We start from the raw sequence: 22,978 nt of genomic DNA on the forward strand, positions 1-22,978 counted from the left end.
AGAAACAGAATAAATCCTCATAATTAAGAGCTGCAGAACTCTATTTTGTGGTCTCTAAACACGTGGTACGGCCGAACGGAACAATGGACAGTCTTCCAGGGTGGGAAGAAACCGGTCCCAGAAGCCAGATGCAGACTGCTACAAGTGTTGCTATTGTGAGGATATTCTCATAAGGCAAAAGTAGTGTACACAAGTTACAATACAGGCACAATCATTCATATCACCTTTAAGAGGTACACCATGAGCGGAGATCTGAGTCACAGGCCTGGGGGTGGGGGAATCAGCTCTAGCCATTGACAGTTTAGTATTCCAGGGTAGCAACAAACAAGAACCAATGGTAAGCCCCCTACTCTGCAACAATGTTATAGTGAATTGGGGATGGTACAGGCCAGCCAACTGACATGTGAGAGCCAGTAGAATAAGACATAGGTGACCATATAGGTTATTAGACTCCCAAGGGTCAATCCCACACTGACAGATTGTTGGAGAAAGGCCCAAGTAAAGATGCAGTGGTGACAAGCTTTTACACTAAAACTGGCTTGCGAGCCAGGAGGCATCGAGACGTACTGGAATCCACCTGTGTTCTTGTATCGATCCCGGTTGGTTTTATTTGCAATAAACCGCAGTTTGAACTTGCCGTTGACTGAGTCCTCCGTTTATTCTGGGGGAGGGAGTTGGGCTCTCAAGTCCGGACTTCCAACATTGCTCTGGCATACCAAGGAGTTCATCCCAACAAGTTGGTAGAGTTGATGGTTGTCTGCGCCAGCCCGGCACAAGGTCGACTCCTCTGCTGTGGAACCTGAGAAGCTGCAGGACCCTCACATATTTCAATAAGACAGGGACGCGCACCCATGGCATGGAAAGGCCGTCAGTAGCCATCTTGGAAATTACGCTGCCCGAAGTCAGCAAGAAGTCAAGGCAGACCAGGACGGAGAAGTGGGCACTTTCTGGAGGACATAGCAGCCAAGCAGCTCCAGCCGACCATGCAGTGTAAGTATTGACCCAGTCAAACAGCAACTGTGGTGTGAGGGAGGGAATTGAATATTGTGGAGTATTTTTTAGTATCATCAAGTGTTTGTCAAAATATTGTTTCGCATTTTCAAAGTTAGTAGGGACAGGAGCGGAGGTAGATGTCCCTTTTCTATGTATAGGGCACATTTGCTTTTAAAGGCACTGGTGCAGTTTAATAACCTAGACTATTGACTTGAGTGCACAGCCGACAGATGTGATGTAAATAGTGGATTTCCTGTGGGTTGAGTGTTTTAGCTGGGGTCATAGATGACATTATCCCTGTATAGTTTAGCAAGGGAAGCTGGCCTAGATTGGGGAAGGTAAGTCAAATGGTTAATTCTCCTGGCGTGAGATGTTTTGCATGCAAGGCAATGCAGCAGTCACAGTTTGATCACAAGAGAATAGTGGTATACTCTGCCTGGAGGCGGGAAAAACAGCTGTGGGGTTTGTGTATTTTGGGAGTAACAGCCTATAACAGTGTGTATGCGGTATTTGATTTTTCAGCACTACCTTGGTTAGTAAACTGGCGACGTCACCCATAGATTTGCACATAGAATACAGAGAACATGAGACGGAGAGGAGCTAGCATTGAAGCTTGGGATTGGCAGACCAGACTAAACAGCGGGCTGTCGAAACCCTCAACTTGAGGTCAGGTAAATGCAAGAAAATATACTAAGGGAAGTGTGGTGGTGACACACCTCTACAGCACCTGTGTAAGACACTCCCACCCTACAGGGAAAATATATGTAAATATAGCATAGAATGGTCCAAAAGCACATACGGGAAGTTAACTGAGCCATGGCCACCTTGTGGAAGTTTCTCCAAAATCGTGCAGCAATCACAACTCACACACATACAGGGTGCCTACAAGGGGAAGAAGTTAGCAAGCCGCATGGCCATATTCGAGTTGTGGCGCATGTTCCAATAGGGCGAGGGGGGCTGCAGAGACAAGTCAGTGAATGCTGAGCCTGCAGGAGGTACCAGGGCATACAACCTCGCCTTTCGCTCTACCCCACCCCCATGTCCCTCCAAGTATATTATCAGATGACACGGACGACGACCAAGGGATATACCCATTACAAGAAGTAAGGGCATTATGGGAATGGAGAGCAGCATAGGGGTATTTAAATTCGACATATACGCCATCACAATATACTCAGGATCAGAGAGGCGCAGGGCAGTAGATCACTGAGAGGGTAACGAACAGTGAAGGGTATCTGGAGCATAGCGACTAACGAGTGGATAGGAGGACAGATGCTTCTAAAATTGGAAGGGAAGACAGATGGGGAGGCGGAAGGGGCAGCTAAGGCAATGGAAGGTCTCAAGAGGAGTGGGGAAGCATCGGAGTGGGCTGAAATAATGGAAGAAGCAGACAGAAAGGAGAAGGAACGAGAGGAGAAACTAAAGGAAGAGGACAGAGGAGAAGAGTTTAGAGGACAGGGAAAGAAGGAAGGACGAAGAGAAGGAGCAGATGCAGAGGGAACAAAGAAAGGATTTAAAGGGTTCGCAGAGCGAGGGAGAGGAATGGGAGCAGCAGGACAGAAGGACAAAGGAAGCAGAAGAGATCGAGAAGCGGAGGGAAGCAGCAGAGCAGGAAAAACAAGTTGTTTGAGAGGGAACAGAGGAAGTTGCAGGTGGACAGATGGGCAAGGAAATGCGCACGCAGGGAGGCAGACGAGCAAGCAGTACAGGCTGTGAGGACAAAGGACAGCAGACCAGGAATACGATTGACTCGAGGAGGATAGGCGACGAGAGAGAGATAGCACAACCTTACAAAACAGTGGCTGAATATCGACAGTGACACGAAGCCTAACACAGACACAAGCCAAGCCGTAGACTGAGCTTTGTAGACTACCTTTGTAGTAACATGGGCTCAGGCTCCGACAATGAAGGAAGAACAGTGGGGACGAGAGGGTGGGAACTCCACAGGCTCCAGCCCATGAGGACCGGGACAGACAAGATGGTGACATGGGAGCACGGGACACATAGAGGGAGCGTGATTGGATGAATAGACATGGCTGGCTAAATTATGTCACTTCATATGTGGACAGGCTCAGCAACCTCCCAGGATGAAGCAAGGGGGAAAAACCCATAGTGTGCTCAAGAGGAAGGGTAACGGGGGTACATGGCAACAGTGTCCGAATGCCCATTACAGAACCAACAGATGTGTGCACAGGTATCTAAAGCGAGAGCAGGCAGGTTTTATTTATTTATTTGCATTTATAAAGCGCACATCTGCCCTGTGGCATCATGGCACTGTTACAGCTTATTCACTTGGCAAACAGGCATATTACTAAAAGTTGAGCGGTATAGAAGACAGGCAGAAAAGTACAGAGAATGGCATACTGAGCTGTCACTAAGGTTACAGTTGAGCTGCGTATCTATACACGTTGGTTAGTTCTAGCGAAACAGTGTGGTTTTCAACATTTTGCAGAAGGCAGTGTAGGATCTTTCGTTTGAGTGTAGTGGGTAGGGCATGCCAGTTTTTGGGAGCCAGGTGTTGAAAGCTGGACCCTCCAGCTTTGGTTCTTTTGAAGGCTGGCAGGTAGATCTGGTTGATCAAGTGCAATCTAATGAGTCTATTTGAAGGGTTGATGATGATTCTTTCTAATAAGTAAGGTGGGGCATCGGTGGAGAGGCACCTGAGCGTGATGGCTAGTGTTTTAAAGAGTATGCATTCTTTTACCGGTAACCAGTGTGCATCTTTCCTGGCCTTTGTGATGTGGTCCCTTTTAGGAATACTCAGGGCTGCCCTAAGGCCTTGTTCTGAGTGACTTGAAGTTTGTTTAGGTTTTTTGCAAAGGTGCCCAGGAAGAGGGCATTGCACTAGTCCAGTTTGGTGCCTACTGCGGCTCTGGCGATAGATAGGCAATTGTTGGTAGAGAGGAAGGGCTTAACTGCATTGATCACCTTAGTGGTGAGTGCAGCCGAGGTGGCTATAGCATTGACCTGGCGTTTAATGGACAGAGAAGCGTCAAGGTATACTCCTAGGGTTTTAACTGCTGCCAAGACTGATGGTGGAGTTGTCTATGGTGAAGGTTTTGTATTGAGGAGGGAGCTTGTTTAGTGTGTCCCTGGTGCCTACCATGAGGATCTCCGTTTCATCCCCATTTAGGCAAAGGCCGGTGACCGCCATCCATGTTTGGATAGCAGAGTACATTTTGGTTAGTGCTGCAGTATCTTGTTCGTATATGCCGTTAAGAGGGAGTAGTACCAGAGTGTCATTAGCATAGTTAGTATACGCTATGTTAAGACAGTCAAGATCATTGAAGAGCAGGAGTGTGAATATATTGTATAGCGTGGGGGCACGTGCACAAGCCCTGATGGACTCCGCAGTGGATGGTGGTGAGGGAGGCACATGTCGAGTCCGAGAAGACTCATGAGTCTTCCGTTTAGGAATGAGGCCACCCAGGCTGTTGCTTCTGGTGAGAAGTGGGCTTTGCTTTTAGGTGCATATCTAGGATTTCTTGGTTGACAAGGTTAGGTTGACGAAAAGCGCCCATGGGGAGGGAGGGTTTACACAAATGCCCTCCCTAGATGAGGGGCAGGGGGGAGGGGGAAGACGTCAGTATATACAATGGAACGTGAGGTGTAGACTGCATCATAAAGCGCGGGTGCTGGGAAGTGGATTTACGAAATGGAGAGCATGACAGCAGGAAATATGTTGGCGGTAGCAGACGTGAAGGGCTACTAGTGGTGATCCTCTGGGACGTAGCGATGACGTATGGAAGAAGGTGGGGTTCCCTGGGGTGACAACCCAAAACACGGCGCACAATGGTTTGCCATTTGCAAATTGCAGAGCTGTCATATCTGGAGCATTAAAAATACAATAACCAGACATTGAGGCATTTATGTCCCAGAAAATGAGGGAGGACGAGGACCCCCTACAGTAAATTCAGGAGATTCAAGAGCTTAGGCGCCTTGAAACTTGAGAACTGTGGTACAAAACAGTAGAAATATTCTATCACATACTTTGCCAGGGGCTACCAATGTCCGTTCAGAAATGCCCAAGGTAGTTGGCAGGCATGGAGGCAAAAGGTTGGCCAGAAATACACCTCAATATTTCATCATTGTAGGTTATGGCAGGAGAAGCTCAAGAAGGCAGAAGACACAAATATAGACAAAGCAAAATGAGTGCAGAAAAACTATCCAATTATGCAATGAAGGGGGTGGTACTAACCAGCTGAAACACATAGGAGATGCAGCATCAGCCACAGCCGTTCACACCTCCCATTCAGGGAGGATTCATTGGAAGGCTTCATTCACAGCAAGGCTTTCGATGAAAGGTGGGCAAATCAAAGGACACTGGTTTGGACCACAGATGCATAACAACCAAGGGCGCTTTCCAGGAGGGTTTCGGAGATATGTGCAGCAGGTGCAGCAGGGCCTACGGGATTTCTCGTGGGTTTTCCCAGGACAAGTCAGGCAACCACCACAATGCTGGACGTGTGGGCAGATAGGACACATTTCGAGAGTGTGTAGGAACAGGGGGATGCAGCAGAATTGGGGAACACAGGGCCAGCAGCCACATCAAGGGGATCAGGATGACTACTTCACACCAGACAAGCAGCAGCAAGGACAGATACAGGGAGCACACCAACAGATGCCACAAGTGCAGGTACAAGCATCACAGATGCAAGCCCCAGTATCACAGTATTTTCAAGCACCACAGGCTAGCGGGAACACAAAGCACTTGGCACCGCAATTGGCACAGGTGCAGAGCAATGACGCAGCAGCACACATTGACTCCATAGCAACGGTTCCCATAAGACAACTGGGAGGAGTTACTATGGCAGGGAACAACCCCTTTACAGGGAATAGGATGTCCCTATACCATCAATAGGACAGCCCACAGATGAACTTGATTTGTCCCATCCGGTCGATCGCACCCAACCCTGCGGGGAAACCTCGCATAGGGGTGTCGATAGGTGACAACACTTTTTCCTCTCTAGTAGACACAGGGGCGACTAGGTCCTGCATTCAGGAAGGAGCATTTAAATGGTCAGGCGATGCCATGAATACTCAATGCTTCTCTGGGGCTTGGGAAGTGGTTCCTTTTACAGATGATATTTTCCTTTCAATATGGGAACATGAATTATCTCTGCCATTACTTTACTCTCGACAGACACCTGTAAATATACTGAGACGAGCCACTATGAGCAGACTAAACAGGACTATTTGATTCACAGACAAGCGAATAGTGTGCTCCACTCCAGGAATACACAACGTAAGAGATCGTACACGCTTATTGTGGACAAAGGGTACAGAGGGGGTGCCAGTGGACGAGGAGCTGTTCCAGTACGGGACAGACATTGCTATTGCATGGCTCCCAGGGATTGCAGGGAAAATGTGGTGGCTTCCAAACGAGTACCTATTTAGCCCTGAGATATTAGACGAGGAAGAGGGAACTATAGTGCCAATAGAAATTGAGGCGGTGGTAGCAAGAAGCGGTACATGGGATGAACGACAGGACGACCATGGAGAGCAGTGATCGCAGTGGCAGAAGGGTACAGGTTGACCACAGTGACCGACAAGGAGTTATTCAGGGAAGAGAGGTTGGAGACAAAGCTGGTGCTTGAGAGGAGTGTAACTTACTGTTTGAGGATACACTTCAGGGATGTACCACAGAGGATGGCAATTGCTCTGGAAGCGCCACCCCTTTTCTGGGAGGAGGATCTGGCAAAGGTGCCCAGCACCCTACGGACGGCAAGTCCCTATGATTAAAGAGCACAGGGGGAGTGAAGATAAAACTGAAACCAGGAGCAAATTTACCAAGAGTGAAACAAAAGAGGCAGATGAGGGCATTTATGAGACCATTGCAGCCATGATAGAGAGAGGCAGTCTCATACCATCAGAGTCCCCATGCAACATGGTGGTGTACCCAGTGAGAAAGACGAAAGGGGTGGTTGTGGCATTTTATCCAGGACGTAAGACATCTTAACCTGTAGAAGCAGATTATCCTCTGGTTGCAAATCCAGCAACAGTCCTATGCAGCATTCTGGCGGAAAGCTGCCTGCTTCATGATCATTGACTTGAAGAATGCATTCTTCTAAGTACCATTACATGCAGACTCACAAGACTTGACTTCCTTTATGAATAGAAACGGGAAGTGGAAACATACAAGACTTTCTCAAGGGTACTGCGAGTTACCATCTATCTTTAACAGAGTAACCAAAACCGAGCTGAACATAATCAACTTGTATTGGCACCACAAAGAAGCTGGCACAAATAAATTCATGAACATAGTGCTGGATCAAATCGACGCGATTAATAGCGAGCAACACGCATCGAATATAATATGCTGCGGTGACTTGAATCTATCGTGCATAAGGGATGCGCAAGACGTTGTAGCGTCTACCTCATTGCAAAAACTGGCAGCAAAATGGTGCTCAGCTCTACTAGAAAGACATTACAATGATGAATGGGAATATTAGTGGAGATATACCAGCCCAAAAAACATGGAAACGTGAGAAGTCATCATCCATCATCGACTACTTCTTTATTTCTGGAAATCTAAACCATCGAGCAGTGGCACTAACTGTCCTAGAAGATCTCAATAGCCATCATAGCAAATTAACATTGACTCTACTTTGCCCATCCATAGCGAAGCCTAACATCTGGAAGAACAACGTCGAAGTAGAATCTAACAGAATTCGCTTAAAAATAAAGCCATTTGAGGTGGAGCGGATAACAGATTCGTACTACAACCATACAATAAATTCAAGGGACTCCACCCTTGAATACACCGTAATCCTAAAACAGTTCATGACAACCCAGAATGGATCAAAAAACCGGCGTTTGCACCAAAACACCGCTACAACAATGAAATCGCAGAAAGAAAGAGGCAATTGAGGAAAGAATTAAGACAGCATGCACAATTAGATCGTGACCAATGCCAGCTTGCAAAAAAAGCCTCAAAACAGCGATATAAAAACTGGCTAATTTCGCACAAAGCAATACAATTTCAACTGGACAGCGAAGCCATGTTAGCGGCCCTCAGCAACAAGAACTCAGCCGACTTTTGGAAGTTAATTAATAACATGAATTGTCCACAAAGTGCAATTCAGACAAATATGGTCACACAAGCCGAATGGCTTGCTCATTTCAACTCGATCTACAGAAAAAACAGTTCTACAATCGAACCTGAACTTCCGAAGTTATCCAAGTGGGATTTAAAGTTCAATAAGGAGAGTATAACACAGGCCATACTACGAGCATCCTCCTCAAGAGCACCAGGTCCGGATGGCCTTTCCAACCATCTAATAAAACAAAATCCAGAGGGTTGGTCCAAGTTCCTCATGTTACTCTTCACAAAAATTGCGGACGAAGCCTCCTTACCATCTAGCTGGAAATCTGCAATCATAATTCCCATTTTCAAGAATGGGAACAGAGCAGATCCCAAAAACTACAGGCCTATAGCCTTACTAGATGTCCTCGGAAAATTTTTTGCTACTCAGCTACAAAAGCAACTGAACAAATGGATTGAATCTACAAAACACATTGACCCTCGACAAACTGGATTCGTCCGAGGTGTCGGCTGTGGCTTAAACCTGCTAATGCTCAATATTTTAAAAATGGACACCATAAGAGCAAATAAGAAAATCTATCTCGCATTTGTGGACTTATCACAGGCATTCGACAGCATCGATCGGGAATTACTGTGGAAGAAAATGGCGACCTGGAACTGCCCTCTTAGTTTACTCCTGGCGATCAAAGCCCTTCACACTGACACAGTGATAAGAGTGAGATTGAATCAACAAGGCCTTCTCTCCGATCCAATAAAAACCTACCGAGGAGTTAAACAGGGTTGTCCACTTGCCGCCATAATTTTTAACCTGTTCATTTCAGACTTGGGGATCGCCTTCAAAAATAACAACGCTTTTGCCCCAAAAATAAATGGAAACGAGGTAAATTGGCTCCTATATGCGGATGATTTAGTCCTACTGGACCTAACCCCAATAGGCCTGCAACGGAAACTGTTTATACTCGATCAATATGTCATGCAAAATGGTCTAACAGTGAACTCCAAAAAACCAGTAATACTAACTCTGCAAGATCTTCAAAAACACAAAAACAGAGAAGGCACGAAAAAGTTCAGATGGCGAATTGGGAATGAGTCATTAACAAGCGTTGATCAAATTATGTATCTCGGTATGTGCATGAGCTCCAGCATTAACGACTCACCATGGGTAGCGAAAACAAGGGACAAATGTAAACAACTAACTGCACAAGCCAGCCTACTAAACAAGAAATTTGGTAAACATTCGTTAAAACCAGTTATGGACTTTTTCAAAACAAAATTCATCCCAGTAATAACATATGGAGCCAACTGTGCCCTAGGCTGTCCAGACGCCCTATGGTCATCACTCGAACATTATTTCTGGTCCAAAGTCTTGCGCCTTCCAACAGGCGTCCCAACAGCCTGTATAAGATACGAGCTAAGCTTGCTGTCAATTAATGCAATGGTAACATGGTCTACCTTGACTGAATTCAGAAAAATAACCATTGTCCCAACTGTACCTCAATATCAGATTCTGACTAATGCAGATTCAGGTCCGTTAAACTGCATCTTGTCCCAATGGTTAAAACGTTGTGACAATATTCTAAGCGATCTAAGTACTAATAGAGAGCTACTTTATGTGAATCCTGACAAAGTCAAATCCTTATTATGGCAACAAGACTGGATTGACACAGTTGACATACGAGGAGCACATAGAATCATGAAAACTTGCCCAGCAGAAGCAACAAAACTGAATGCTACTCAATCTTACTTGCTAAAATTTCCAGACATCACACGCAGACTTCTGTATATGAAATTCCGTTTAAATCAATTTCCAACAAGGGAAACGCTAGCAATTCGCCAAATCAATGGCGATCCAATGCTGTCCTGTCGCTTATGTGGGGAAGAACTTGAAACCTTAAAGCATCTCACATTGTTTTGCCCTCAATTGCGACAGGAGCGATCCATTCATTTCAGACGACATATTATGACACGACCAACTATGTCTATTGAGGATTGGTGGGACTTGATGCATCAAGACTTGAACCGCAGCCTAACGCTCGAACTAACTTTTTTTCTGGGAAAAATGAACGATAAGCTGGAAAAATACGAAAAAGACCGTAAAGCTACCCAAACTCCAGCATGAATCGTCAGCAACCGAAAACCACCGCGGGCCGCAAAGCCATATGTCTTGGTTTTACGCCGCACTCATCCCAATCCCTTTTTTAGTCTTACTGTTTATTTATGCTCTATTCTAAGATTGGAGCTCCTTTTGTGGACTTATTAAGAACGAAATTTCTAATGCTCCTCTTGTCTTTCTTTTTTCTTTTTTTCGCTCTCTCATTCCTTTTTCTTCACCTTTTTAAAGGTTTGTAACAAACCAATAAAAAAAAAAAAAAAAACAAAAAAAAACAGAGTAATACAGATGGGCTTGTGCAACATACAGATGGAAAGGACAATTTTACAGTACATAGATGACATTTTGATCTGCAGCAAGACAGAAGATCAGTGTAGACAGGACTCAGTGCACATGCTGACTGTGTTAGCTGACAACGGATACAAGGTGGACAAGGCCAAGTTACAGTACTGTCAGTAGGAAGTGCTGTACATTGGGCAGAAAATCTCATAAAATGGCCGACAGATTACCCCAGAAAGGGCAGACACAATACACAAGACAGCTGAGCCCACGACAGTGAGAGAAATGCGGCAGTTTAGGGTGGTTTAAGTACTGCAGAGCATGGGTCTTGGACTACAGTACATACATGAGGCCTCTACTGGGCACCCTGAAGAAAGCACTGGAGAGATACAAGACTCTGACCTGGACCACAGAGATGACTGATGCATTTGACATGCTGAAGGAGGAAATATGCACAGCATCTGTGTTAGGGATCCCAGACTAAAAAGGAATTATTCCTATTCTCTCACACTGAGTGTGTGGTGATGAAAGCAGTACTGACACAGAAGACAAGCTTGGGACACAAACCCATAGCTTGACCCAGTAACGAGAGGACATCAGTGCGAGCAAGCTTTGGCAGCTGCCACATTCGCAGAGGAGAAGTCAGCAACAATTACCATGTGATTCACTACCACTTTGTACGTGGAACATGCCCTCTTTGCAGTACTGAAGACGCGAAAGAGCACAGAGCATCAGGGTACGAAGTGATACTATCAAATGCATCTTTTCAGATAGTGAGGTGCAGATTGGTCAACCCCGCAATTTTCCTAGCGGATGTCCCACAAGAAGGAGACTATGCACACGACTGTGCAAAAAACATAAATGCATTCAGTGACACTCACAAATTAGATGAGGATGCACTTGAGGGGGGAGACGTGCTGTACATTGAGGGGTCGTCCACTATTGATCAGGCAGATGGGGTCAGGCATACAGGAACTGCAGTAGTATGGTTGAAGGAAGATGGGACGAGTGAGCTAGTGGCAAGTGTGTGGCTACCATCCCATTATTCGGCACAAGCGGCAGAACTAGTGGCCCTAATACTAGCACTGGAACACAGCAAGCACAAGGACATGGCAGTATACTCTGACTCCACTTATGTGACAAACAGTACACTCAGGGCTGGCACGGTGGACAAGGAGAGGCTTCAGAAGGGCAAATGGGACACCAGCACAGCATGCACTACTATTGGGCAAATTGATTGATGTCATCGAGTAAACCATGTGGCTAGCAATAGTGAAGTGCCAAACACACACTAGAGGGGAAGATCCCATCTCAAGGGGAAAGAAAGCAGCAGATTTTGGGGCAAAATGCACAGCATACTTTGGGGAGCAATTGGAAATGCAGAACGCTTCAACTGCTTGAGATTATGCCAGGAACATGGTACTGAAGAAAGGGTAAAACACACTGCCAGAAACACAGATCATGGAATTGCAGGGAACTGCACGAAGGGAAGAGAAGGACTTGTGGATTAAAAGGAGTTGTACATATCTCCAACAGATGTCCTATGGTGGCAGAATAATACAGGGAAGTGGTTATGCCACCAGCATTATTTAACACTGCACTGACAATTGCACCACCCAGCACACACAGGAAAAGAGGTCATTGCTGCCCACATTAGAGGAACATGGTTCTGTCCTAATTTGGCGCAACACGTGGCTGAGTTTTTAAGTAATTGCCTGATTTGCAAGCAATATACAGCAGGGTATACGTTGAGAATTGAGAGAAGCCATACCTCGACCAGCAGGCCCATTCCACCATTTATATGTCAACTATGTTGACATGATCCAAGTGCGTCAAGGATACCGCTACATGATAGTGGCTGTGTGCCCATTCTCCAGGTGGATTGAGGCAGGTCCCTGTTCACATCCTGACACTCTCAGAGCTGCCACATTTTTGGTCAGGGAAGTGTTCCCAAGATGAAACGCATGTGAGGTCCTGTGGTCTGACAACAGCCCTCACTTCGCCAATGTAATGTTCAAGCACATCACCATGTTGCTGTGCATTCAACACAAATTCACCTGTGTTTACCACTCGCAAGCAAACGGGATGTGTGAACGCATGGACGGTCTCCTGAAGGAGGCCATAGCAAGAACACAGCAGAGCACAAGGAAAAGTTGGCTGCTCTGCTTACCTCTTGCTTTGTTTGCATTGCGCAATAAGCTTGGGTCCGCCCACCATTGAAACCCCATGAGGTGGTGACAGGACAGCGCATGCAACTCCCACTGGCTCCTCCCATAAGAGCACTGAAAGACTGAGTGTAGTGCAGATGTGTTAGGACAAGAGATGTATGAATACATTACTTCTTTGATTGCTAGTGCCTCTCATCTCTCACCAGATACGACACCGGGGGGGGGCCAGAAGACAGAGGAGAGAGAAAGTGTAAAAATGCACCAAGAGACTCCGAGCACCAGAGACCAGTCAATGTGGGGGACCTAGTGTTGCAGAATTGTATCTGCCGTTGGAACGCACCAAGGTTCACTGGCCCCTCACACCGTGCAGAAGGTGGCAGACAGGGCTGTCGGGCCAGAGGAGAAGACTGTCTGGAACCCCCTCTCAGACATCAAGCCCTAAAAAGCAGCAGCCTCACCTGGCAACGAGTTCAACAGGGCCAATGATCAGCAGCAAGAGGAGCAACAAGCCAATTCTGAACTTACACTGACGAGCGGAGGGCACCCAATGGTTAGTCGCTCATGGGCAGCAGAGTTAGGGACTGGACGGCTTATTGATTTAGAGTAAAGAGACACGGTCTGTTATTTTATCCTCTACATTTCGTCGACGAGAAAGACAATGTACTTGATGATTGTTCATATTGCCCACTGCCCACCACCCTGATACGTTCTCAAACCAGTTTGTCCACACTGTGAAAAGACCCAGTAGGTTCCGAGCATGATCTTCCTGAGTATATTATCTTGCCTTCATAGAATATCAAACATACCCACAACTCGAACACGTCGATCCTCCCATTCTCGCCACACAGATACCCATCAGTAAGGGCAGTGTGGGAAGAAGTGCTAGTCTTCGCCATCAACGACTATTTAGTACGCAGAGCTTGAATAACTTGCAATACTAAAACAATAAACACATTTCTTTGCACATTTCAGGCTGGCAACTAGATTTTCAAGTGGCACACTTGATCAGCAGCACAGGTAAAGATGAATGAAGTAATACAAAATGTGATTATCCTGCTGTGCCTCCTTATTCCCAGTGAAGTTGTTGCATTTATATTTGAGGATTTATTTTATTGCTAGCACTACTGCTGTATCCTCCAACATTTCCCCCAACCCAAGCAGGTGGAACGACCATGTTATCTGGACAGGAGAACACTGCAGACACAGTAAGGAGCGGTAAGTGCATTTTTGACACAGACATGAAAGGGGTAGACATGTATCTCACTGACACTGCTAGAGTGTCTAATAAAATGTGGTACACACATGGCCAAAGTATCTAAGGAAACCACCAGGGAAGAGCAGTTATGTATGCTCATTAATGCCTTATGCCATGAGTGCCTCTAGAACGTTCATATCAACTGAAATACCAGCAGCGGGAGCACAATGCGTAATGTATCTCTCGATGGCGACAGCTCAAAGAAGGTTCCAGGGGAAGACAGCAACACTGAGGAGGATGTCCAGCGCAACGTTCCCATATGAAGATAATTACATAAAGACATTAGAAATGATGAACAATTACTGGCAGTTAGATGAAGCTATACAGTACATAACTAATGGACCGGAGAAGGGAGAAACAAAGACTAACACTGAAGGAATTGCCATGCCCGTGGACAAGAGTGAAAGACAGGAGGAGAACTTGGATGCTGGGAAAGACTGCAGATACTTGTGTATGGCCAAGTTTATAAAGAGGTTGGATGGAAGGGTGGAGAGGTGGGAAGCAAGGCACTGACATTAGCACAATCACCAGTGAACAAGATACACAAAGAAAATTACAGTGCCTGAACGAGTGGGATGCAAGTTCAAAGTTACCGACATGGGTGGAGAATGAAGCTGGACCAATGCCGTTAATACCCCTGAAGAAACTGTTATCAGAATAACAGTGATGTTGAAGTTAGAGAAAATGCTGGATGTAGAAACACAGAAAAGCATGCATCGATTAAGACAGGCACAGCAGTAATGATGGACCACTACTGGGCGTGCGGATCAAAGGTGTACGAAAAAAGCTGATACCCAACTGTGGAGGAGTCTGCTCGTTGTTACACATCAAAATGCCGTCCTTAGTGGTGCCACAAAAAGATGTAAAGCTCAATGAGTTCCTGAAGATGGACACTAACAAAAGGAAGAGGAGATCTGTGGAGGGGGAACAACCAGCCAAGAGTGAGAAGACCACTAAATTGATCAGATTAAAGAGAAGAGGCAACTACTTCACAGAAGCATCAGAGACTGCACAAGATGAAGTCCTGGCAGAACACAGGTTGTTCAGTAGGATGCAAATGTTCTTTACAGCAATCATACCCTCTGTACAGGCATACACAAATGTAAAGTGGCTGCAGATTACCCGTTGGGAGCGGATGGTGATGTTCCATTTCACAGTGAATGCGTTCAATGCACTAAAAGGAGAGCTCTGATCAGTGAGGTTGATGGCACTCTAGAATAGATACATTCTGAATCTGCTCACAGCAATGGAAGGAGGAGTTTGCGCAAAAATTGGGAGTTCCTGTTGCACGTTTATACCTGCCAATGACGAACAAAATGGTACCCTTTGAGATGGGGTATTTCAACTATCTGAATTGCATGTCAAAATGTAAGAAGCATCGAAGGGGAAAGGAAAGGACCAGAGCAGGATAGCGTACATATGGTCATGGATGCCTTCATGGCTGTCAGATGTACTAAAGGTGATGATTGGTCCACTGTTACTGGCAGGGGTGTCAATGTGTTTAGTGATTTAGTGATTTAGTGAAGATTTGCATAGCAAAGTGCCAGAAGACGGTGGGAGAGGCTATCGGGATGTAGGTCCTGATGGATGTGAACATAGGAAGAGCAAAGGACCAGATTGTGGCAGAAAGAAACAAGCTGAGGGGGAGAATAGCCACATGCAAATTGTTCCCACTTGCGGTGATGAAGATGGACAACACATTTGATGCAAAGTATTATGAATGAAAGTGGGTGTGGTGCAACCCCGAGGGAGTGTGCAGTTATATGGAATGGTCTTTTGATGATCATGTGAATTATTGTGGACACCTTGGAAGAATAATGAAGGTATGGCAACCACAGGCCAAAGGATTGACGTACAAGGATGTGGTTGACAGGTCAACCAGGGGGGGGACTGAAGAGGGAGTTGGGACCCGAAGACCACCCCTACCAAGTTCATGACAAAACGGAAGGCCAGGAAAGCCTGCAACCCCCCCATTCTATTTCAGTCAAATCCTAAATGCACCAATGATTGACAAATACACTGAGAGGTACCCTCTCAGTTCACCATACAGACTAAGTGTGGTACAAGTCTATCCATGTGTGGGAGAAGATCCGGAGGCCATGGTCAGAGACACTTATATTGACAGCCTGGACTAAGCACCAAAAAGCCATGTTGCTGACGTCATTAGAGACACCATGACATATTGTTAGACATGAAGCACACGTGCAGTCCACACAGCACCACACAAACACACACCCAAATACATGAAAAACAAACATGCAGAATTCTATAGGTAGAGGACAGCTACATATACATACCATCATTGCTTTTATTATTTTTCCATTAGCCAAATGCAGTAATGCAGAAACCGCAAGGCACAGGAGATCCTGAGCGATCTTGCTGATGCTTAAAGCCAATAATCGTGTGGACATAACAGGAGTGTATACGGACCCTGATCAAACCACATATCTAACCCATAGGGAATGTAGTATAACACGGAAAATGTAGAAACCACATTTATAAGGTTTAAGAAAATTACAGCAGGCCTCAAATCATGGAGCAGGAGATGAGCTGAGCCGATTCAGGCTGGACAGAGAGCAAGACGCATGAGACAAGGCCCAAAGCCAAGGTCAAAAGATATGGAGAGACATTCCAATCGCCAGACGGCAAAGGGACCAGCTGCACAGAAACTGAATCAATCCTCATTTCTAGGAGCTTCTGAACTAGATTTTGTGGTCCCAAAACATTTGCTACAGCCGAATGGAACAATGCACAGTCTTCCAGGGTGGAAAGAAGAAGTCGGTCCCAAGAGCCAGATGCAGACTGCTACAAGCGTTGCTATTGTGAGGAGAATATCCTCATAAGGCAAAGGTGGTGTACACAAGGTGCAATACAGACAATCGTTCACATCACCTTGAAGAGGTACACCATGAGCTGAGAACTTGTTCGAGTCCCAGGCCTGGGGCGGGGGGTGGGTGGCGAAATCAGCTCTTGCCAATCATCGTTTACTATTCAGGGGTGGGTTGAAACAGACAAGAACCAATGGTAAGCCCACTGCTGGGCAACAATGTTATAGATAGTGAATTGGGGATGGGACAGGCCAGCCCCCAGACATGCGAGAGCCAATAGAACAACATGTATAGGTGACCATATAGGTTATTAGACTCCCGAGAGCCAATCCCACACATCAATAGGTTTTTGGAGAAAGGCCCAAGTAACGACAGAGTGGTGATGTAATTTTACACTAAAACTGGCCTGCAAGCCAGGAGGCATCGAGATGTACTGGAATCCATCTGTGTTCTTGTATCGATTCCTGTTGGATTTATTTGCAATAAACAGCAGTTTCAACTTGCCGTTGACCGAGTCCTCCGTGTATACTGGGAGGGAGTTGGGATCTCCAAGTCCACGGACTTCCAGAATTGCTATGGAATACCCGAGAGTTCATCCTAACAATATAGTATACCCATCCCCCCACATATATATGGGGTTTTAAGGTGGTTCATTTTCATAGGGTGCTGTAATTGTGTAATCCCCATAATATCACCCTTTTTGATTGGTCGGTTTCCATTGGGTTGCTTAATAGTCACACAGAAAGAATACACCCCCAATCTTTCTAAGTTGATCATATTTTCCGTACATAAAATTGGGAAACTTATCAAGTGCAAGGGCAGGTGCCGCTTCATTCATTAGTTCATTAATTCCAAATCCTTTTACATGAATCCTAATTCACTACTACCTGGCAGTATGCCATCCCCGGTTCAATATGGTCAAGTTTAAACAACCATGCAAGAATGTACACAGTGTAAGGCATGAACATGCACCACATTTATGACATTGTTCTACATTACCATGAATGAAGTACCAGCAAATAAGCCCCTAAGCTTCTTAGTCATATATGAATTCTGATTTACATCCAAGTGTTAGTCAAATTTAAAACCAAACGGAAGAACAGGGTTAGAAAGAAAACAATCAATTGCCTTGGTTTTCAGATATCCCACTTTAACCCTATATTTGAAGGAGTGTATACGACATTAGGGAGTTGCTGCACAGATGCTAATGTCCAAAGACTTCTCTAAGTGATGTAGGGTCAGAAACTTACCAAAGATGTCCGTGTAATGCCACCCACAACTGCATCAAAAACTATCTGCGGCAGGCGCAAGAGGGTGGTGCCACTATCCACAATTGCTTTATCTGTGTTGTACTGAAAGAGAAAGAAACCTTACTGCAGAGAAAATAAAATTGTGCAATCAGTTGGTAATAGGAACTTGCATGTTAGCGATTGCTTGCGATGAATGTTAAAAATAAATAAAATACACAACACATCCCCCTTCTGTCATTTTCCTGAAACCAATACCTGATCTCGGGTAATTCCACACCAAATGAACATCCCTTACTGTTAGTTAAGATGCGTAATAAAATGTTGATGATTGCTGTGACCTGATGTAGTACACACAAGTAATTTTGGCAATCCTGACCTTGAAGGGGGTAGGGGTCCAAACATAACCACATGGTTTGTTACAGTGCCACATAGTCCTGTTTGCTTTGTGTTGGCTTCCAACATACTGTGTGACATACTGGCCAACCCAGTGCAGTCACCCAAGATTCAACAAACATGGAGGAAAACCCTTAACAGGTTCTTCATATAACACATTCTTGCTAGGAAAATTGCCAGTAGAAATAATGGAGGAAAAAACCCTGCGGTTTCTTTAGCTGAAAATGAGTTTGAAGTTTAATTTATTTGTAAAGTGCAGCCAGGCCCTTGGCAACCGGGCTCATATTCTTAGAAACAAGTTACAATATAAGCAATATACATACATTAATATACACATACATTATAATATTCAAAGATATATACAAGCAAGAGATATATTACAGTAGCAGAGCTGGTGGAGGAACTTCTAGAGTCTCGTGAACAGTCAGGATTTGGTGTTATTTGGTGTTATTCTTGAAAGTTAGGGACGAAGACTCAGTTCTGATGGAGGTGGGCAGTGTGTTCCAAAGTTTGGAGGCTAGGACACGGAAGCTCACACCGCCTGCTTTTTGGAGTTTAAATTTGGGCATGATTAGGCTGTACGTTTGAGCAAAGTTCGTGTTGCGCCATCTAGGCCTGGATGACTAGATAGACATAATTCAAGGATTTAGTGTCATCTGTGTAATCACCAGTGATGGGGATGAGTATCTGGGTGTCATCTGCATAGTTAGTATATGAGACACCCAGATAATCGAGCACATCAAAAAGGGGTTTGGTGAACACGTAAAGCGTAGGCGACACGCAAGAGCCTTGAGGGACGCCGCAAAGGATAGGAGAAGGGTCTGCCGATGCTGTGGATGAGAAGACCCGCATGGACCCATTACTTAGGAATGAGTGGATCCAGGCATTGGCAGAGTCTGAGAAGTGGGCCGCGGATTTGAGATGTTGGCAGAGTATTTGGTGGTTAACCAAATCAAATGCAGCGGAGAGGTCAAGGAGAAGGAGTGATCACATATATGTATGTGCCTCTTCCCACATAAACACTACCAGAACTATAAGGGAGGATGAACACCCCAATCACATGGTTGTTTTAAAATTGCAAAATCTGAAGACCGGTTGTTTTAGGAAGATGGCAAGCAGGGACCACTAACCTCAAATGTTCACAATTAAAATAAATGCACAGCTCAGAATTTATTTTTAAACAACGTTCTTGACAACATGGACAAGGCAAAGAAAGGCTTATTGATCAGGAGGGTCAATAGAACTGTTGATCAATATGAAAAAATGTACATGCCATGTATGGACTAACAAAGACCAAAACCCATTTTAAATACCTCTCTGCAGTCGAGATCCAGGTTCAATCCCCCAACTTCCAGTTTGAGCACTTCAACCTGGTAATACCATTCTTCGGTTATTGGTGTATACCAGATATCGCCGGTATACAAGCTCGGTTCGATTCCACCCATTACCTAAAGAAGCAGATCGTCAAAAAAACAAGGAATTTACAACACAGATCATACATTTATTTATTTTTTTTAAGAACAGTGAGCTAGTTTTTCTTTTACATTCGCATTAACAGTTTGCGCTCAATGCACTAATGCAGCTTTTACAAAGAAAAACAATCTTTTACGAGAAGATAGCATTTCTAAAAAGGTGCTCAATTATTGAAGATAAAAATACCTTGATAGACAGTTAAGGCAATGCCATTTTTTTTATTACGTGCGGCACCGGGATTGGACCCTGGGTTGGTCTGCGTTGCTTCCGAGCCATAACACGTTGCCCCGGGGCTATCCTCTCAGCCCATTTAGCTTTAACACGTAGCAAATGCTGCCAACTGCACCACTGACGTGTGCTGATGTGCTTCAAAACGCTAATTATTGTCGTGAAAAGGTCATGTTTGATTGCGACAGAAGCGTGAACCGAATTTTCAGATTGCCCTTTAAAGTTGCATAATTGTCAGATGACATGTTCTGCTTATGTTGAAAATGGAACTAAACAGTAAGACCCGATATGGCCGTTGGTTGGACCAGTGAGTAAGGGGATGCGCAGGGCAGCACTCAGCTGCTGGGATGAATACCCAACGAAGGAGACGGAGCCAACTGACATTATAATCCTCTTTAGTCTTCCTCTACATGCCTCTGATCCCACACTCTGGTAGTTCCTCCTCTTCCTCCCTCATCCCCGCGCCATATTCTTACGCCCCTAATTTAAGGTCGTTCCTTGTTTTAAGGGGGAACTGTCCTTGTTCACTCTACAACAGGGCCATCCTACAAAATGCCATGCTGCAAGACCAAATGTCCTACTCCTAATTCTGGAGAGTGGACAGGCTGCAAATCAAGTATGTGTTTCTAGTGGGTTTTGGTCTTTGACTAAGCAATGGAGTCCTGATAGCATGATCTTGTCAAAGTGTGATTTTATTGTGCCAGGTTAAACATTGGTTTAATCAACACATGTTTCGTGCCTTATTGAGCACTTCCATAAGACAGAAAATGAGAGAGTACTGTTTTACAGTACCACGGAACATTATTAATGGCAGAAGCAGTGTCCCCAGTCCTAGACCCAGGCATCTCTTTGGCAAAGCTACTAGACATATTGGATGCACCCGCTGTTCACCCTCCATTAACCCCACAAAGAATGGGTTACTGTCATAACTGACCAAGGACAGTCCATGCAGCTGCCTACTATGGAAAACACAAAGCTGTCGACCACGGTGCAGAGGCAACCATTCTCTGCATATCACAATGGCAAACCTCCTCCATTGCTCTTGCATGGTAGCCTTTTACCAAAGCGATTTATTTTTTCGTGATTAGCACTAATCTAGGAAAGTAGTATTTAGCCACCAAGGATGCCAAGACCCTCAGGGTCAGTGTTATTGTACCAGGCTTGCCTAGGCAAGTACCAGTGCATAGATCGTGGTGAGGGATCCCAAGGTGGGTGGCAGCCTTTAATAAGTTAAGGGGGTTTCAATAGTGCTCGAGGATGGGTGCATCCGACCTGCAAGCAAGAGCGCCTATGACTGGTTTGTGTGGGATTAAACATGTGGCAGTGCATGGGTTTGGAAGTTTTAGTGTGGGTGAGATTGCGTGACAGTGTGATCGGGCCAGCGTGTCCAACGAGCAAGCAAGTGAAAGGGCCTGTGTGTGCAACGAGAGGGCAAGTGAAGGGGCCTGCGCGTGCAACGAGAGTGAACAAGCGCGAGGGAGCAAGCAAGCTAGCTGGTGTCGGTCTGTGCAACTGTGTCTGGATCGAAAAGTGAAACCATATCTGGCGTTAGCCTAATATTGTCCCAAGGAGGGTCAATAACACTGTAGAGCTCAAGAGCTCCTTCAGCAGATATGGGGACCTGCATTGAGAATACTTTACTGTCAAGTGGGCGAATACCAGCGACAGGGAGCCGTGTGAAAAAGATCAGAAGCGGGTCGCAGCAGGGGGAGGGGGAGAAATGGAGAGGATTAGCTGCACTTGTGAAAGCTGTTGCGGGCTGTGTGTGTCAAGCAGTCTATTACAAACAGAAGAAATCCAGCATCTCTGAAATAGCACAGTGAGATGTGACAATGGCTTGTCACCGGCAGGTCTCTGGTCCGAATCCCCAGTACGGGACAGTAAAACAAAAAAAACAAAAAAAGTGCCTTTCCTCACTGTTTGTTTAATGGTGGTATGTTAGTCTTAAGTATCCCCCGGAGTTATCATGGTGGTGAGAGAGAAGAAAAACCTACAGGAAGAGGAATGAAAAGCCAGACCAGATCAGTGAGGGAAAAGGAATGTCAGCAGTTTCCGAAAAAGAAGGGCATCCTCAGTTAATCTGAGGGAGAGGGTTCCACGGGCAGGAGGCAGCCACGGAGAAAGCTTGGCCGCCCACCGTCGTCTTCCTAAACGGGGGGACCACCAGGAGGCCCAAGTTAGCGGAGCAAAAAACCCTAGTAGGAATGTACACCAAAATATTTTTCTGAAGAATGACTGCTCCCTGCCTGTGCAATGTGTCAGGCAAAGGGTCTTAAACTGGGTACGACACGCAACAGGCAACCAGTGAAGCTGGATCAAGATAGGCGATGCGTGGGAGAAACAAGGTAAGCCCATGACCAACCGAGAGCTGCAGAGTTTGATAATCTGGAGCCTGCCGACGTGGTATTTGGGCACGGCAAGGAAGACTGCGTTGCAGTAATTGAGGACTCCCGAGAAAGCCGTGGCAATCACGAGACCCTGATGATGCCGAGGTAGGAAGGGAATCCCCTTCCTGAGCATTTTGAGTTTAAATAGACCCGATTTACGGACGGTGCTAACCTGAAGCCCACGTGATAAAGAGCTAATTGTAACATCAGGGATGGAGGGCGTCGAGGGAGCCTTGGCTCGATGAGTTTCATGAGACACCCGTGGCTCGGCCCCAGCTAGCCCCAGCCCACTTCAAGCCCTGTCCAACCTTTTCACAAATCCTTCTACCCATCTGCTTTGCATTAGGAGGAAGTGAAGAAAGTGTTCTGTGCATCACCTGTGAAACATGAACACCTTGCCTTGATGTCAAACTATTCCATACCAGCCCCCAAGGGGAGGACATAAAGACACACTGTGCGATGATACTCTCACACTCAGGTAAACTCTTGCAGGTATCAGATCTCCAATTTCTAAAGCGTTTCTTGCTCCAACACAATAAAATACGCAAGAGAAAGCAAATCATTAGTTC

The 22,978-nt window shown here is 45.6% G+C and overlaps 1 protein-coding gene across 1 annotated transcript in view; it reads right to left on the minus strand.

Moving 5' to 3' along the window:
- BACE2 (beta-secretase 2) overlaps positions 1 to 22,978 on the minus strand; it is a 374,497-nt gene that overhangs the window by 135,021 nt on the left and 216,498 nt on the right. Inside the window, exons 5-6 of the mRNA XM_069636047.1 lie at positions 19,635 to 19,769; positions 17,929 to 18,030 (exon numbers count right to left, since the gene is read on the minus strand). Of these exons, the coding sequence (XP_069492148.1) occupies positions 17,929 to 18,030; positions 19,635 to 19,769 (237 nt within the window). The remainder of the gene's footprint in view (positions 1 to 17,928; positions 18,031 to 19,634; positions 19,770 to 22,978) is intronic.

Source organism: Ambystoma mexicanum, chromosome 7p (assembly GCF_040938575.1).
Source record: "Ambystoma mexicanum isolate Mex_15411 chromosome 7p, UKY_AmexF1_1, whole genome shotgun sequence".
NCBI lineage: Eukaryota > Metazoa > Chordata > Amphibia > Caudata > Ambystomatidae > Ambystoma > Ambystoma mexicanum.